The following is a 19,398-nucleotide window of genomic DNA, read 5'->3' on the forward strand; positions in this document are numbered from 1 at the left end:
CGTGTTATGGTCAAAATCTGTCATGAGTAGTGTAACACCGAAGTCTTCTCTCGGCGTGTATTTTAAGACTGTCAAGGCGGGAAGACCGATCTGCCTTCTGCTCTTTAGTCTCTAATTGCCTCACGAAGTCTGAGTACCTCATATTTCTTTGCTGCTGCTCTCTGATTTTGAAATGTTTCTCACAACTGATTAGTAAAAGAAAAACCAGGGTATGACAGATGATTCACACTCTCATCTCAGCTGCAATTTTATTAACTACGCTTCAGCCACACTTAGTCATTTTCTAAAGAAAGTAGTTTGGCCCAAGATGGGTTTGTGCGGGATTGTCACCAGAGCCAGGCCTTCAGGCAGAGGCCCAGGACACGCGGTCCTTACAGCACTGGCTCCAGCAGGAGGCGGGAGACCTGGTCCCAGTTCTTCTCTGACTCAGCGTGGCTTTGATAAAGTGGTTAAAAGCATAGATTTAGAGTCCAAATGAAGGGATTGATGTTATGGAAGGGTTAAGTAAAGTACGATATGTAAACAGTGGGGGGAAAAAACCATTTTTAAATATGATCAATGATCTAAGAGAGTAGAGGGAAATAGCCACGTAATTCCAGAATGAAATTGCAGACCCTCTGTCTGCAGGAGAGGGTTTTTCTTATTTGTACCAGACAGATTGATATCTACTTTGTCCTCAGAGACTGACAAAGGAGGAGATTCCACAACGTCTCTCCTGAGAGCACGGTTTAGTGCAGTGTCTAAGAGTCCCCCTGCCAGTATGTTTTGTTATCTATTGAAATCCTTGTGTCTGGACGTCAGTCCACATCGATTCTGCTGAGTGGAGGGAATTAGTGTTCATTCTTCACACTGGAGATCCTTATACATAAAAGCCTAATAGCTCTTATTCATCCAGCTCCAACCATCCTAGTTATTACTGTCCTTTTCTCATAGGTCCTTGTTTCTAATCCTTCCCAGGCACTTTATCTCTCTTTGACAGAGAAAGGAGCAGAAAAAGGGAGGCTTTTGTTATCTCAGAAAGCATCTCACAGTAGGAGAAATAGAATAAGCCCCAGTCCAGATGTTTGGAAGGAGAAAGCAACTTTCCCATTCATTTTCAGAAGGCAAAACCCAGAACAAGTCAATACCCAATCCCACAAATGTACGGGGAACTCTTATGAAGAAAAATGAAGATTATTATGGGACATGAATTAAGTATCTCAGAAGAAATAACCTCTACTCTTGACCACTTAATCTGACAGATTACGTACTTATTTGTGTAGCATCTTCTCTCACTACCAGAATGTTAGCTCCATAAAAGCAGGGACTTGTTTTATTTGTTCATTTTGTCCTGTTTGCTGTTATCATCCTGACACCTAAAATCATTCCTAGCAGATGCTCAAAAACATTTCTTGAGTAAATGAATGAATATCACTATTGCTTATCAGTGCCTCCCATCATCTCATCTGGATATTGATGTCCAGAACAACTTATCTTAAAAATTATATAACTTAAGGTTGGGATAAGCTTTCCTTGTCTCTCCATATGAACCTCCGGTAGGTTTTCTAGAAATAAGTGTGCCAAGTACTTAATCCAGAATTTCCTTCTCTATGTGGGATGGGAACTGTTTCAAGGTATAACATAAAATAACAATTCAGGGAATCCCCTTTGCTTGTATGAACTGACTTTTCATGATTGTAGATAAGGGACATATGGAAGTTTTAATTTGGAGATAAAAACAAGTCATTGGAAGTTCCAAAAGTATTTGGGGGTTAGAATGGATACCATAAGCAACAGATTGGGAAATGATAAAGAAAACTAGAAGAGAGCCAAAAGAGGGAACAATAAAATTTAGACACACACACACACACACACACACACACACACACACTAAAAGGCCAAAAATCTAGTACTTAGTGGAGAGGTTTTATTGCTAAGCAGTGAAAACTATCAAGCATAGGTCTGGGCTCTGGGGCCGAGGTTCAGGGGAGAGAATGGGGAGAAGGCCGAGTGGGAGAGCAGAGCCTCTGATTGGCAACGTCCAGGCGTGTCGGTCAGGGGACCCTGGCTCGGTCGCGGCATCCATCCCAGCATTGCGAAATTGATCTTCTGCATGTTACATGTCTGAGTCGCCATTACATGGCCCAGTAAGGTCCTTACCTTGTCAGTAGGCTGAGTGGCGAGGAAAAGGGAAATAATGGGCAAGTTTTCATTCTTTTCTTCAACAATTATTTATTGAGTCTCTACTATTTACAGCCCTATGGATAGGTGCTGGGGCTCTATGAAGAAGATATGCTCTCGATGGAGTTTAAGACCTAGTGGTCAAACGGAGGTTAACTGGATAAACACATTAATGGTTCTATAATTACAAGCTAAGTCTGGGCTGCTAAAATAAAGGAAAACAAGATTAGATGAGAATTGCATTCTAAAGAATACTAGCAAGCCGAAGACATAGAGCTACCGTAGGTCAGGTAGGGCTTCCTGGAAGAAATGACACGTGAGCTGAGATCATAAACATAAATAAGAGTTTGCTGAATGAATGTGTTTGGTGAGAGAGAAAAACAGTCCCCAAAAGTGAGCATGTGCAAATTTGTTGTGAGAATACACAAGGGAAAGACTTAGTTATTGAAACATTGTAGCCACCAAGGGGTTAAATCTTTGTACCAGGCAGCATGTGAAACAAGTTCATCTTTAGATCTAAGACACCAACATCATGCTATCCTGGTCTTTATTTTCTAGATTATCAACTTCTTGATTCATTTTTTCTTTTAAAGTCTATTTTTGCCTCAATTCTTGAATTGGAAGCACATTATCGTTTCCTATGTGTGTCTTCTTTGTCAAGACCCATAAAGATAAAGCATGATCAAGACACATAAAGATAAAAGAAAATGAAAATACCAGCCTATTGGAGATGGGAAATGCTTATTGAAAAACAGTGAGAGGTGGAAGAAAGTCCTCACAGTAAAATGGGATCCAATTTTGGAAAGCCTTGGAAACCAGAATAGGAAATCTGGACATGAAATTATCAGCAAGTATATTTTCTTCACTGCTTCTCTAAAGCAGTGAAGAAATATGATAAATGTAATTTTTTTGAAAATTCATCTGAGTTTGGTATGAAGGATTTATTCCCTTGAAGAAGTGTATGTAGTTCCATAGTGAGGCAGGCACTGAATTATCTCCCAGTGTGAACTGGAATAGCTAAGCATTGTTTCTTAATGTGTGGGCTACTTATTACCTGCTCCAGATTACCCCGGAATGGGTGTTAAAACGAAGATTCTGGAGCCCTATTCTAAATCTATTGAATCAAAATCTCTGGGATGGAGCTGGGAACTTTGCATTTCAACAAACACCCCAAGTAATTTGTGCCCAATAAAGACAAAGAACGAGTGGGCTGAACAGAAGCAAAAGACACTGAAGTCAGAGCATCCAGCTGGGCCGCTACTGCAGTAATCCAGTTGATTACAACACAGAGACTATAATGGTTACCATGGGGATTCAGAAGCAGGGGTAAACCTGAGAACTACTTCAAAGGAAAAATAACATCATAAAGAGGTGAGAGACTGGATTTAGGAAATGGAAGGGAGAAAAGAGTCCTGGAGCACTGTCCTCCCTGACTCTGAGAGGCGGCGAGTGACCAGAGCACTCATTAGGCCCGTACCTATCAGGGGTATTATTGGCAGTGAGAGAACAAAACTAAGAGCTCTGCATGAAGGTGAAGGTGCTTAAAAAAATAAGAAAAGGAAAAAAAAGAAAAGATAGCTAACAAGAAAAAAAGTAACCTGGTCTACAGAACTGAGGGAGCTGTCAATTAGAATAAAGTTATTGTGCAAGAAGGCGGCATAGACGCTCCTCTCACCTGTAAGGTGCTTAACAAAATGAAGTGGGAACCGGGGCCGCAGACAGATGGCATGGGATTTAAGCTCAAGCAGAGAGTCTGAACAAAAAAAGTGGGGAAAGGAGTTGAAGTTACAGCCGAGAAAATTTTGAATCCAGGGAGAAAAGGGAAAGAAGAGAGGTAATAAAGTTAGGGACTTTCAAAATAAGAAAATTGTCATTTGCTGGCAATTTTGAATCAGAAAGAAAACAGGAGGTAGGTGGAGCATGTAACCATTATTTACATTGTTCTAATAGGCTTTTAAGCTTTATAATATTACCAAATGTAAATATATAGATACAGAGACCTAGACAGATAGAGAGCTGAAAAGGAAGTTAACTGTCTTTGCAACCTTCTTTTTTTCCAACTAGGAAATGTAAAAATATGCTATACCTTAAAGGTATGCTTTCAACAGTTTCCTGGGATATTAATAAAATTATTTGAGTACACTGCTTTCTTTGAAATAAGTGTGGCATTGAATGAGAGATGTTTATTCTGCTATTACTTTTAAATCTAATATTTATAAGCACATTCAATTTCTGTGCACAGAAAGAATACTCACACCAAACAATAGTGGCATGCTAAATTCAAGAGATCAAACCTTGAAAGTTTATATGTTAATGGGTTATTTAGTTTTCAAAATCTTACGTTAATAACAATTGGCAATAAAGCTCCTTAAAATTCCTTTTGTTCAGGATCCATTGTGTTGATCTTGAAGCTGTTTGTTCTTCTAAAATGATTGAAGCCGAGATCTCCACCTAGTGGATTTATAGGATTTTACAGTTTTATAGAAATCCTTAATTTTTTTTTCTCTTAGAGAATTAACAGGTTCTAAAGATTTCTACTTAAGACCTAGCATAATTGTTAACAGAACAGTCAAGAATGGTTGAAATATACCAATATGCATATTAGCTAGACTACAGTTAACAAGCAAAGCTCAATTTTTATTTTCATACCATAATTAGGAAAGCAGATCAGGCACAAATGTGAATATATAATCTCTGTAGCAAGCAATATTGTAATGCCACTAATTGAGATATGTATAGTAATTTCCATAAAATAAACATCAAGTGTAAATCTGCTCAAGTCCTTTTTTCGTCTTTAATCTTTCATTTGCTTAAAGCTTTTTTTTTTTTTTTAATTGTCTTTCTTTCCCAGGACTAGGCAAAACTTTCCTTCCCGTTTTCCCATTCCTCAGAGAAGAAAACTCAATTAATTGTGTCAAACATATCTTGTGGCTCCATCTTTGATTTTTGCATTCTATTTAACCAGGTACTTCTATTTCATTGATAACAAAGAGTTGCTGAGGATATTTTTTCTCCAAAATAATGCATTTGAAATGCATGCAAAGGCTGGGGTTGTGTGTCGTATTGAAGAAAGCTAAAGTAGGAAATTATTATTATTTGAGTAATTTTGTTCACTTTGTTCTGCCTCTAAAAGTGATGAATTCCAGTGTTCAGCAGATGGTGGATACAGTGTATGTTTTAGAGCAGAGTTTTCAGCCTCATTTATTCTTCCAGGAATTAGAGGCACCTCATTTTCTGCCTCAAAGCTAAATGTCTTTTAACTGTGGTAAGAGGGGAAGTGCTTCATGTGTCTCCACTGTCACCGCGCCTTCTCTGGGTGCACTGTTATCTTTATCTGGTTGAGGATTTTGAGCCTGTCTCAAATCATGCATGTTACTATTTATTTGAAGGTCTATTTCACTAGGAGGTAGTCTATTTGCAGTTTCATGGGAGTTCATGATACTCAAATCCTCAGCTGTGACTGTCGTCTCAACAGAACTTGAACCATATAATGTAAGAGTTTTACTTTTTCCATTTTCCCAAGTTTGCTGCTTTTCTTTTGCAGTGCCTTTTAAGGTCATCTGTCTGGTCTGGGTTAACGCACGAGAATTTGCCTTGCTGTCTTCGGGCAGTTTTCCCTCTTCTTTCCCTGCTATTTTTATCTCTGGCACTTCAGTGCCATCATTTCTGGGCAGTGCATTTGTGCGATCCGTTTCTTTTTTGCTTCCCTTGGTTAGATGCCAAATGGCTTGAGTACTAAGAGAAGTACCGATATCCTTGGGAAGTTCTATTCTATTTTGGTACGGAATAAAATTCGTGTTCATAAATGCTAGGTTGTCCTTGGACTGTGTTCGGGGAAGGAGAGAGGAATCATACACTCCGGTTTGAGGAAGTGTTTTTCCTGCATCAGCCCCCTCACCCATAATACAGCTTTCCATAATCGGATGCGGTATTTTGGGTTTTGTCGTTAGTGTTTTTTCTTCGTTTCCAAGTTGTTCATTACTTGAGTGTTGCACTGCATGTTGCAACATTTGACTTTGATCTACAGTACGTTCCTTGTAGGTGTCAGTCTTGTGGACACCAAGTTGTGTTTGATTTTCCAGGGACAGAGAATACTGGTTTAGCTCCCTGGGCGGAGATTTGTTCTGCTCCGTGTGCTCAGTGGGCTCCGCTGCACCTTGCTCAGGGCCCCCCCAGGAATGGCAAGATGCCAAAATGTCACTTCTTGTATTTTCCCCAGAAGCTGGTAAATAACTAGAAGCTACCAATGTGAGGCGAGTTGCACCTTCCGTTTGCTCGGCTGAGAATGAAGAGTGCGCGGAGCGTGCATGCCTGTGCTCAGCTGCCGTGGGTGCGAGCCCGGGCAGCGTGGCTGGGCGTCCGTCAGGAATGTGACCGGGAGGGTGACAGCTGCCTTCCACAGAGCCCGGGGTGACTACAGATACGCTGCTAGCACCGAGCGGAGGAGCCTTTTTAGGGTGCTTTTTGTAATATGGGACCTGATTCCGGGCCTGTTTGAGAGGCAGCCTCTTTGAAGTGATTGCAACATAATTGTTACTCTCTGGCTTCTGGGAAAACTCTGCAGATGACGGGAGGTTTATTTTGGCTCCTTTCTCAGAAGCTTTGGATGCATGATTAGCAGGTAACAATACTTGTTTGCGTTTCTTTGGGAGTGCCAACAAGGACTTTTCTGGATGGACTCTGACTTTTCTAAAAGGGTGTAAATTTAATTTTATCCTTAAATTTTGCTTTTTAATTTTCCCTCTGGGGTCAGATTGATCAGTTCTCCTTTTTTTCACAATCTGTGTATCAGTAGGCCATTTTCCTCCTTCCTTTCTCTCTTGAGGACTGCTACATTTTTTGAGATTCAAGTTGGTCAGGTGGTTACTTTGATTTTTCTGCTCTTTGGAATGGGTTGATGTTTTGGATGACATCACCAGTCTATTTTTTTCAACTAAACCAGCATCATGGAAGCTAGCACTCTTAGGGGAATGCGTTTTCTTGATATTTGTTGATGACCCCGATAACTCCATGTTGTCCTCACTCATGAGGAATTTTTCTATTGCTCTATAAATTTGGATTTGCTCTTTCTCGGACTTCGAATATTCTCGACGATTTAGCTGCTTTGCTTTTGCATAATCATTAAGTTGGTCATAGGGCACATATTTGCAGATAAGAGAATTGTTTGGCTGAAAATACCTAGGCCTGCTCCATTTTAACAGTTCATAGGGATGATCGGATTTTGATCTATGTTTTTGTGAGACCTTTTGTGCATAGTGTTCCTCGGGCTCACAAGGCTTGGATGATGAGCTTGTAATAAAATGTCGCTGTCGGTGAGGTTGTAAGCCTTTGTTTTCCATTCCTATTGGAGGCTGCCATGATTCATTTGTTAGGTGCTTTTCAAGACTTTCTCTTGCCAAGGCTGAAGCGGATGTTGCATATCTTCTACTCAATGTGTCACTGCTGATATCTGCGGAACAATAAATGCAGGAATTTAACACTGAGCAGCGTTTTATGACCCCAACCAAACAGATGCTCAGAAGCCTTATCAAAGGTATAAAAATGATTCCTCTGATTATGGCAATTCTTGATTATTTTTAAATTTTTAACCAAACCCACAGAGGACGTTTGGCAATTGGGTGTGTTCACAATGACACACTCTATGGCCACATTTTAATCAGTTGGAATGCTGACTTAAAAGTTGTGGAATTAGGAATAAAAATGTTCAGGGTTATACATCTTCTGATTAGTTATTGGTTAAGTTAGCTTTAAATACAAATAATGCTTAAATATTTTCCAAATAGTCTCAGTAATTTTTTCTGCATCCGCTTCTCAGTTGGAACTAACTACTAGAAAAAGCATAATACAATATTGAGTAGTGTCCAAGTTTCAACAACAAAAGAAAAATGCTTGTGATACTCTTGGATCCATCAAAGCAGAGACTGTGCCTGTTTTATGCCCCAACACTTAACCTGGTATTCATTAGGTATTTGTTAAGTGAATAAGTATTTTAGAATATGGCCTGGGCTATGTTACAAAAATCTGTCTGGGACTTTTACATGGTGCAGGTTAATGATACCTGTTAAAAAATATTAATGACAAAAATATTACTAAGAGCCAGGCATTGTGCAAAATATTGGACATTCATTATCTCATTTAATAATCATAAGAACCCTGATCCATTGGACAATTCTTATTATCCTATCGCTTTTACAAATGAAGAGACAAGCTTAGAGAGGTTGAATGTTTCCTCCCAGTCACGTGTCAGCTCAATGACATGGGCAGAACTTGACTCAGGTCTTTCTGACACTAAACCCTATCCTCTTAGCCACAGTGCATACTAAGTTTAAAATTACATCTTATCATTGTACTTTCTCAATTTTGTGAAATTGCTTTATCCAGAGGAAGAAAGAGGAATTTCTGTTCAATGATAGAAAGGAAGAAGTGAACTAAACCTCTGACTAGCACCTAATATTACCTAACATCTGCCTTCAACTTTCTGGGTGACCTTGGAGAAGCCACTTACTCTCTGGATATCAGAAGATTAGACTAGATGGAAGCTTTATGTGGATATAACTTTAGGCGAGTATAAAATTTATGTGGTTATAAAATTATTCTGGGGAAAGAGTTTGTAGCCTTTGTCAGATTCTAATAGAGTTTTGTGACTCCGAGATAAATATGAAGAATGATTTGACTAGATCATCCTTAAAGTTAGAAGACGCAATCAGAGCAACGCTGCCTCTTACTGACGTCTGCTCTGGAGCAGGTATGGCTTTGGTTGTTTTCTCCTCAAACTCCTGTCCTCTCCAGGTTTAGTACAATGGCTGGCATGTAGCAGGATTTCAAATCTTTCTGGAAAATAATTGTGTCGGTTTGGCCAACCAGTGTTCTCTGTGTGGAACAAGGGACTGGGTTTTAAATGGTTCAGGGACCATATTGCCTTCAGTGTAGGATCCAAGATTATCACAGAGAAGTTAAGGCATTGGGCAAAGCTAAAATAAAACATGTGGCTCAGGTCTGATTCTATTGAAAGGCTAAGAGTTTATTTTTTAATAAAATAAACCAGTCTGATCTGATCTTTGTGGCAGATGTTTCTTTCCTCAGCCATTCCTCTTTTGAGTCAAACCATCAGTCAAAACCAGAAACTGGGAATGCAGTGGAATAAATCCACACCCTGCTTCATGCTACATGCGAAATAACATACAGCTTTATTATTTTCCAGTTGTCCCCAAACCCATCCTTAGGGCCAGATCCCCATGGTAGGAACTTCCTGGTGCAGTGCCTCTGTCATTCATATTCTGAGAGAGAGCTCTGCTTGTTGTAAACCAATTCAGATAAATGACAGGAGCCTCTTTACAGAGCCGCTGTCAAAGTTTTCACTGCTGAGCCTGAAAGCATCGCCTTACTATGCAGGAATAAAAAGGAAGACATTTAATTCATTGCCTCCACCTAAATATTGACATCGCCCAATGTACAGTGGGGAGATGTCACGGCCAGATTCGCTTGGCTCCCAACATGGGACAATGAATTAAGTCCTGACTTTCCCTGGACTGGGAAGTTATCATCCCTGACAGCTCAGCAAGCAAAGTATGTGTCTTGACATCATTCCTGAAATGAATCACTAGCATTAGAAGGCCCATTCTTCTAACATGTCATGCTCTGGGAAGGTTGCTTACTGCAGAATTGGCATTAGAGCTCGAAGGAGGCTGGAATGGGAGCCAATATTCAGACTCCCATAAATCTTAACAGCACTATCGCTATTTAAAAGGGTTCTTTTTATTATTTTTTTTAAACATTGTTAGGTGTTGGATTACAAAATTCACTTTACAACAGGCACAAGAAGTACTCTCAGCTCCTGAGGGTGGGGAATCTCCATCTATACCTCACCCCAAACACACATGCACACACAGACATGCACACACGCACACACACACACTCACACACACACTGTGTTTTAAGGAATAGACTGGTGCTACAATGATTTTTATTCTCCTGCTGAGGAAATTAAAAGAGTCTACCTCCTCCAGAGGAATTTAAACAGTAGGATTTTCTCAAACAAGACAACTCACCTATTGTTCTTGTTACATGCTGTGGCCGAGTTTGAGCTTGGACTTCCCCAGGCTCGAGATTCCTTCGATTTTCAGCTCTCTTTGGACAATATCTTGCAAGTAAGCCTGCTTCATTAAAAGCTGCCATGTTCCCAGGAGGCTCTGAACGTCCTGACTGCAGCAATCTGCCACCAAGGCAGACCAAAGTGCTGTCTGCCTCCTGATCCTTCCCTTTCAGGTTTCTAAATGGTCCGTCAAGGGCTGTGGACCCAGAGGTCAGTGCTGCTTGATGGCTGTTTCCCTGTAAAAGTGGCATTTCCTTTCTGGACCCCGCAATGGACATGACCTTTATCTCATTTTCCTGAGTTAAGTGGCAGTTACAGTATCCCTTAGCATGGTAATTTCTTGCCTCATGAGCACACAGGGATTCACCAAAGGTTCTGCAACAAAGGTTTTCTGATGTGTGTTCACTTGCTTTGCCTTGTTGGAGTTTCCAGTTAAATACAACTAAGCCTAGGCAAGTGAGACCAACAGCTCCTGTGACAAACAGAGAGACCATTAAAAGATAACATCATAGGAAGAAACATATAAATCACCAAATGTGAAGCCCACAGATACTAAGGTTAATGGCTTAAAGGGCATCGGAATGGATGGGAGTCCTATCACCATGTGGAAAAATATCAGTTCAGACAGAGGCTATATTATCGATATGTTAGGTTTTCTAATTTGGATCTTTACTTTGTGTCTATTAAAAATGATAAGAAACAACACCATCTGGAATGCCTTTGGTAGAAAGAGGCTTTTTTCATGGACTGAAATTCACTCGATAAAATAATTCCTGCATTAGAATTCCTTTTCTGCCTAGGGGAAACCAGTTTAATTCCAAGTTTTCTGTTTCTTAATCCCATAGTCAATCCCCCAAATAGTCCATGTTTAGTATATACCCTGAAATTATCATATACCATAACCTCTTCCTCAAAAAAATTTTTGATTATACATGGTATTGTTATATTTTGAGCATCCCTAAAGACTCACCCCCTGGCTCAGAACACCTCCTTGGCTTCAGTCATAAAGCCCGAACTCCTTGATATTCCAGACTTGGGGCAACCTGGCTATGACCACCCTTCCTAGTCTTGCATTTCATTATTTTTCACATTCAAACACTATTTTTCATACTCTTTAATTTATTAGTCTTAAAATGTACTTCTAAGCCTTTGTGTATGCTCTCGGTGATGCTCGTAATACTTTCTCCTACCTCTGCTCATTTGAATTTTAGTTACTCTTTAAATCTAAATTAGTACTTCCCAATGTATTGATAAGTTTGCTGTCTTTTTTTGAGTCTTGCAAAGATCATTCCCTTCTATGAAATTCCACAACAAAATGACTAACATCTAAGTTAGAATGCCTGGTATTGTCATTTCCTGTTCTATGTAGGTGTAGATTATCCTCTGAATAAAACTGTAAAGGTGATGTTTCTCAGACTCAAGTGTGGAGTCTAACTTGTTTCTCCCTTGTTGTTTCCTGTCTTAACAAATTCCATCACCATCATCAACCACCTAGATGTTCAAACCAAAGTCTCTGAGTTATACCTCAACTCTCTCTATATCACAGTGACTTCCTTTTTTCTTAGCATCTAAAACAGTTTAAAATTTTTTGTTCACTTACTAATTTTCTTCTTCACTGTCTGTCCTTCCTTGCTAGAATTAAGCACTGTGAGAAAATGGACATTTTCAGTTTCATTCAACACCCTATCTCTAGTGCTCATAACTCTGGCACAGAGGAGGCACTTCAGAAATGTTTATTGAATATTCTTAAATAAACAGAAGGAATGCTGTTTATGAATTCTAATAATGAAAAGGGCTGAGTGGTCTGATCTTACAAATCCCCACAATAGTGATCAGTAAGACATGATGTTAGTATCAATTGATTTAGGAATGCTGTATCCTAAGTCCAACTCCGCCTATAAACTTGCTTTGTGACCCTGGGCAAGTCTGTTCCGTCAGAGACCTCAGTTCCCTGACTCTGGAAAGGAGGACATTTCCAGATGAATGAGTGATCTGAAATGTGAGCGAGATGATAGCATCCTAGGCTCATTGGTTGACTGCATTGTGCCTGGTTCTCTCCACTGCAGACAACTTTAATGAAAACGTGAAGATATTTTTGAACTTGAAAGAAAAGGGAAGGTGTCAGACATGGTTGTTTCTTTTTTTTCTTCTGTTAAAGATTAACTAAAAAGAATGGCATTTTCTGGTCAAATCCCCCAAACTGTGCATAGTTTACTAGGTCTTGAGGTCTTATAAGTCTCACTTGAATTTGTTTGACAGTACTCTCTTGGAGAGTGCTGTAACATATTGACATAATTTAATTTCTATTAAAGTCACAACCTTATTTAAAAGTAGTAGCAAAGTTTAGATCAGAATATTTTTACTGCCAGTTTTTAGAGTTTGATTTGTTCCAAAGGAGGTCTTTGGTTTTTAAATGTTAAAAATGTATGAAAATAATAAAATTTTGTAACACTATCTCTCTTACATGGAGTAAGAAAACTCAGGATCCAAAGCTTTGTCCTGACACTTTTCTTGGGCAAGTTTTCTAACCTCTTTGAGCCTTATTTTTCTTCTCTTCCAAATGGGGATAATTAATACCACCCAGAGGTTAAGTGGCATAATATATGTGATATGTTCCATGCAGTGTTTCGCTATAGAAAGGTTCAATGAATAGTAATTGTGGTTTATGCTTAGGATCGCTGGTGCTGTTTGGGTTTTGTATTGTTTAATAAGGTCCTACAACACTCAGCGGTTAGGTTAAAAAAAAAAATCCAAAAAACGAGTCATGAAGAGAATATTTTGCATGGCTGATGCAGGTACTAAGCCAAACAACAAAAGAAAGAAAGATCTAAATTTTCTTAAATACATGCATCAGCCATCGCAATGGGAGTAGGCATAATCTGATTATAGGATAAAGTTTCCCTCTAACTGTGTCGATTGGCAAGGGGCACACTGTTGATATTAGAACTATGTCTGCACCGCATCACCAGTCAGGGATGGTCGTTTTCCATTTGTGCAGAGAGGAGAAGCAGCCAATGAAGCTTGTAGGCAGAGTGAACATGCTACTAAGAAGATGGTTGAATTTTCATTGCCATGGGCATTGTTGCTATTTTTAAAAAGGGTTCTGACAATCTTTCTGAGTTAGAAAAATGAAACAAAGCAAAATTAATGATAAGTTCTCACTGAAGTATTAAAAACACTCTACAACTTCATGAAACCTTTCTCTTTTTATCCATCAGGTGACAGAATAAGAAGTGTCAAGATGTCAGTGTTTGGTGCCAAATAACCACCTATTACTTTTGAGTTAGCTGAATATGATTATTTATATTATGTTGAATTGTGATGACTTATCTATTGCTGAGAAAGAAAATGGGACCAAAGGCCAAATTAGAGTTCTAATATACAACCTAGAGGTAGAGATAAGTGACCATCCTTTTATTTCAGAAGGAACAGAATCCTAATGAAAAAAACTGATATCAAAAGTCAGAATTTTTTTAAAAGAAGGTTTTTTTAAAAAAACAAAACAGTATCTTCAAATTTACTCAATGAAAGTTACATTATTATAATTTCACACACTTAGCAAAACATGCAAGTAGTTATATTTATAATTTATCAGAATTTATTCATGTATATTAAACTTCCTATCATTTTGACGAACTCTTTGGAATCTTTTGAATTTGTATCTTTCTCTACACTAATGCAAAGTTGTTAAGGTAGCAAAATCTTTTCTAAAACTGGATAGGAAATGTACCTAGAAGATATTGAAAATTAGTGTTATAATATTTCCAAAGCTATGTCCTACAAAATGTAATTCAGTGAAATCCTCTGTGACAAAAAGAGTTTATGGTCAATAAGTTTGAGAAATGCTCTATATTGTATCTTCCTGTTAGATTCATAATGTTCATTAGCAGATGAAAGGCCATGAGAAATGCTTCAGTAAAGAAGCCCGTTTCACTTTGCTTAATCCAACATTGCCCACACCTATTTGAACCCCACAACATAGTGCTTATATGTGCACCTGTGTTTGTATTACATATCTATTCATTATTTCCTAGAATTTGTATTCTAAGAAGCATGTTTAAAGAAAAACTATCTGCTGCCCTATTGCTTCCGTCTTTTACGGTAAATTATTTCTTAGCACATATAATTACTGACATGGTTGCATAGTTTTTAAAACAATTTGTCTTTCTGAGGAGATTTGAATTGACTTCCAAGTGAGTTTGATTGCTGCTAGTGGTAGTTCCTTTGTTTAGACCTGATGCTGGTCTCCATTTCTACTGATTACAAGTAAAACTTACGAGTTAAAAATCTGATGTTCAGTTAATTTGCTGGAAATCTGCTGTGGAATGATTATTTATAGTTCATATTCAAAATACATCACTTCAGCCCTGGATGCAAGCCTCTGGTCTTCCAGCTTTGGGGAAGCCTCCTCCTAACACACACACACACACACACACACACACACACACACACACTTCTCATCACCATGGTTACCACAGGTACAAAGGGTTTTACAATGCACTGCAAGCATAGGGGGAAAACATACACTGAGGTAGATAATGCAAGAAATCTCATGAAGATTTTGTCTTCCACTAATGACACCACACATCACTTTATTTCATTCATTCAGTGAGATGACAGCTGATGCATAATTTAAATTTTTATAAAATTACCATAGAAGATTTAAAAGGTTGAGTATTATCCTCTCCTTAGTCTGTGAAAGGATGGAGCAAGTTTTTGAAAGAGACAAACAGAAATCTTAGAATTCAAAACCCCAAACTGGAGAAAATCAAGACACAGAGGGGTCAAATGACTTTCCCAAAGTCACACAGCAAGTAAGAGCGGAGCCAGGATTCAAACCTGGCCAATCCAACTGCAGGGCTCTCGCACTTCGTCACTCTGCTCTACAACCACTGTAGAACAGGGTGCGCAGGCCTGTCATCATAGCATCCCCTGGTGCACCCGGTAAAGCCCGCTGACTCTTACTACAACACAGAGGGGCACGCCTCTGTAAGTGCCTAGAAGAAGCAAACTATCTCTCCTAACTTCCTGAATCCCTGTCTCCCAGCACCTTGACGAATGCACCAGTGGTCTTCAGCATATGGGCTCTTGATACACTACAGATACTATTCCTTCATCACAAACAAGGATACTGACGTCCAAACAGCACATTAACTTACTCAGGATCTGGGTTCTAGTTATACCAGGATTAGAGCTCTTGAATTCCGGGGCGAGGTCATTTCCTTTATGTTAGACAGCTTTTCTGCAACAGGAAATTCCTGCAACCTGTGCCAGATCAGCTAACCCCCTCCCGCCGCTCCTGACACACTCTGCCTTGTGCAAGCCCTGTCGAACTTTCCCGACTGCCTGCGAAAGGCGTCATTTAGTGCGTGTGGAGCATGTGGCCAAGAGGGGGTTGGAGAGGAGGCTGCGCCTCCTCCTGGCCTACCTGCAAAGCCCAGGACAGTCAGCAGGGCCACATCCTGCCCCGGGAGGGGCGGGCTCCTGTCCTTCAGAGCCGCGGTGCGGTTAGTGGCCGGGGCCCCGCAGTCGGCGTCCGCCAGCCTCAGCACGCTCCCGGCCCCCGCCAGGGCGGCGGTGGGCGGCTGGCAATTTAGGTCCTTGGCATTCCTGAGCTTGCGAGCAGAAGACTTAATGTAGTTCCTTAAAAACCGGGCCAAGGGGTAGAGATCGCAAGTGCAGCTCCACTGGTTCTTGTCTAAGCCGAGCAGGATTAGGTGCTTCAGCGGAGTGAACACGTCGGGCACCCGGGCCAGCCTGTTCCGGGAAAGGTCCACCTGCCGCAGCCGCGGCAGCGGCCGGAAGGCGTCCTTCCCCACGTAGGAGATGAGGTTGTTGGAGAGGTCCAGGTGCCGGAGGCCGTGGAGGCCCGTGCCGCCGAAGGAGCCGGCGGTCAGCCTGGCGATCTGGTTGCCGTCCAGCTGCAGCCGCGTGAGGCGGCGCGTGGCGCGGAACCAGGAGCCGCGCAGCGTGCGCAGCGCGTTGTGGCTCAGCACCAGCTCCCGCAGGCGGCCCAGCCCCGCGAAGGTGCGGTCGCTCAGCGCCGCGCTCGACAGCCGGTTGTGCGCCAGCAGCAGCGTCCGCAGGCGCGCGAGGCCGCGCAGGGCGCCGTCCTGCACGAGCTCCACGCCGTTCCTGCTCAGGGACAGCAGCGCCACGTCGCACAGCAGCGACAGGTTGGTGCCCTCGACAGAGGACAGGGCCCCGTCCGTGAGGATTAAAACTCTCGTGGTCACCGGGGCCGCTGCGGGGGAGAAACGCACAGGGTAGAAGCCAGGGACGCACCACGGGGAGGGGAGGTCAAAGGGGAGCAGAGATAATCAATACTATTATGCCGAGGGAAGTGAGCCGGGCCGCGAAAGGCAAACACCCCATGATCTCCTTATACGTGGAATCTAAAGAACTGAATAAACTGATGGACAGAATAGATTCAGTGACATGGAGGCATGGATCAGACTGAGGAATGTCAGAGGGACGGAGAGGGCGGGTGGGTGGAGGGGAGAGTAACCAAGAATTTATATGGGTATGTGCACAACCCAAGGACACGGACAATGGTGGGGAGAGGGACTGGGGCGGGGGGTGGGACGGGGTGGACCGGGTCATTAGGGAGAAAAAGGGACATCTGTAATATTTTAAACAACAACAACAACAAAATACCCTCCGAGCAATCTTATCGCCTGGGTAAGAACAATAAACAAAATGAAAATGATTCTCTGATCTCTCAGGTTAAGGGGAAGCCGGGCTCTTTATCAGAATGATGGATTTGTATATTCTTTGTTGCTGTGACATGGTTATTTGAGAAACACAAACCCATCTGTTCCTTTACATGGCAAAGTGAATTCATTGCTTGGGGTCATCGTGGTGGCTGTTTCTGTGAAGGTGGCCTTTCAGGCGGCTGCTCTGCCAGGCTGTGTACTGACCTGCTCCAGCCCTGCTGGCCCAGTACAGATCCACCCAAGAGCCACACGTGTGTCTGAGCTCGCTCACCGGCTTCCCACTAGTAATGTGTGTGCATGCTGTGAGGCCGGTCATCCTTCCTTTCAAACATAAAGGTATGCGCTGTGGCTGGGAAGAGGGGGTGGGGAGTGAGAGGGAACATTGGTTTCTGCTTTTTAGCTCCAGGCTAAAAGTTGGCAACTTGGTGAGGATCTATAGTCTCTCCAGACAGCCCGAGGATCTGTCAGTGGGGTTCTCATTATAGTCTGGGCCATCTTGGCCTCCTGTCTAATATCTGTTCCCTCCAACCAGGTCCGTCATGTGATGACAGGTGGTACTCAGGGCTTCCAACTGTTAAATCCCTTCACCATAATCACCTCCGAGTTATCACTGCTCTGTCATTAGAAATCAAAGCGTTTTAACTCAATAAAGATATATTATAATCAGGAGTTATTGTAACACATCTTTATCATGCTAAAATTGTTTTGACTGCAAATGACAGTGTCATAAGGATGGAAGAGTCCATTGTCCCTGGGAGGTCTATAGGTGATATTAGAACAATCAACCATGAGGGAAGCAAGTCCCAATTCCCTGATGAAACTCAGACTATAGCACTGAAACAAAGATTAAAAAAATGTAAACTGTTTTCATAGTGCCTTCTTTGTAAGAGTTTCTCCCACCTCTGTAGCACGAGCAAGCTTAAGTCGTGTTTGTGGGGGTTTTTTAGTATTTATTTCCTGATTATTTGAATTCTGAATTCTATTCATTCTAGCCAGCTCTGCATTTTGTTTCATCATTGTTTTTGATACTGGTTGAAGGAGTTTTGTTTTTATGGATCCCCAGTCCTCTAGGGATCTGTCAGCTCTGAGGGAGCAGACTTGCTTCTGTCAATTACTTCTTGTCTAGGACTAGACGGGCCTCCACTCACAAGTCATCCGTTTACTTCTTTGTGTTTATGAAATTTAACTCCACAATTTTGGCATGCTGTAAATGAGAAGGAAGATACACAGGAAGGAGAGGCACAGCAATGTAAATGAGCAGTGTTCGTTTCTTATAAACATCAGCTATCCCTGGTCAAGAAAAATAAATGTAGTGAAGTCAGGAAATACAATTGAGAGGGTGGGAGTTTAGTGTTTAAGTGTTTTCAATACTGATTGGAAACAGTGTCCAACCAACTAGACTTGAAACTGTCCCTCTCCTGTCAGGGATGACAATAATAGCTACCTCTTAATTCCCACAAAGCCAGAGGATTTTAGAAATGAAAGGAAGCGCCTTCCTCCACTCCATCTTAATGCAGGCTTATTCCTGAACATTTTTCATTGGTGGAATTTATAACTTGTTTATCTTTTCTTGGATATCAGGATGTAAATCACATTCTCCTCAAATTTGTTAATAAGGTGTCTTATTAAATTGTTGACTTAAGCAAGCAATATATAATGAATACAGGCAGCGTATCTTGTTAGCATTTCTACAGCTCATTTACCACCAATAAAAAAAGACTAGACTTTCAAAATTAGATGCACTTTGATAATAATCTGTTTGCTGGTACATCACTTAATCTTACTAATGCTGAACAATTGCAGTTCAGGTTTCTGATTCATTGATATTTGTTCCAGCCAGTGGTAGAGTTCAAATCTGTACAAAACGTGGACAAAAATATAATTGATGTGATCTATTTTTTTTGTTTATAAAGAAAAGTGTAGCTGCATGAAATGGTGGCATTTTCTTGTAATAGTGAAATATCCCAATTACCTCTGGGAGCCTTCCGTTTGGTTGAGACCACCAGAAACAGGAAAATAAAATAATATTACCAGTCTTCAGTCACTATGAATGGCTTGCTTTTTAAAAGTTTACCTCTTTAGGCTGAGCTCAGAAAGCAGCCAGTACCACGAAAAGCACAACAATGAATTTACCAGGTACACTGAACACTGCTCTTTAGAGTTATTGGTGCTATTACCTACTATATAGGTTAGCTGGTGACAGAAGGTTACATCTTTGGTGCACACGGAACATGACGCAGGGCAAGCTGCCACCCACTGCAGCATGCTGGCAAAGAGCAAGAGCCATCCACCTGAAAGCAAAGCAGAGGACAGTGCACATCGCAGTGTTGGTAGTTAGGAGCTATCATTTCACTAAATTTTGCTCATGAAGCCTTGTGGTGATTTTTGCCTTTTAAAGAGCATCTTGGGTTCCCATAAGATGCCAGATAA

At 41.1% G+C, this 19,398-nt stretch overlaps 2 protein-coding genes across 3 annotated transcripts in view; one reads left to right on the top strand and one right to left on the bottom strand.

Moving 5' to 3' along the window:
- The window catches only part of TNNI3K (TNNI3 interacting kinase), a 280,278-nt gene that overhangs the window by 204,908 nt on the left and 55,972 nt on the right, over positions 1 to 19,398 (top strand). The window lies entirely within an intron of this gene.
- Positions 11 to 19,233, bottom strand: LRRC53 (leucine rich repeat containing 53). The gene is given in 8 exon segments (XM_087820198.1): positions 11 to 185; positions 2,234 to 2,294; positions 3,836 to 3,913; positions 5,275 to 5,407; positions 5,409 to 7,609; positions 10,209 to 10,724; positions 15,681 to 16,496; positions 19,146 to 19,233. Coding segments are annotated over 8 exon segments (4,068 nt in total).

Source organism: Miniopterus natalensis, chromosome 9 (genome assembly GCF_054644295.1).
Source record: "Miniopterus natalensis isolate mMinNat1 chromosome 9, mMinNat1.hap1, whole genome shotgun sequence".
Taxonomy (NCBI): domain Eukaryota; kingdom Metazoa; phylum Chordata; class Mammalia; order Chiroptera; family Miniopteridae; genus Miniopterus; species Miniopterus natalensis.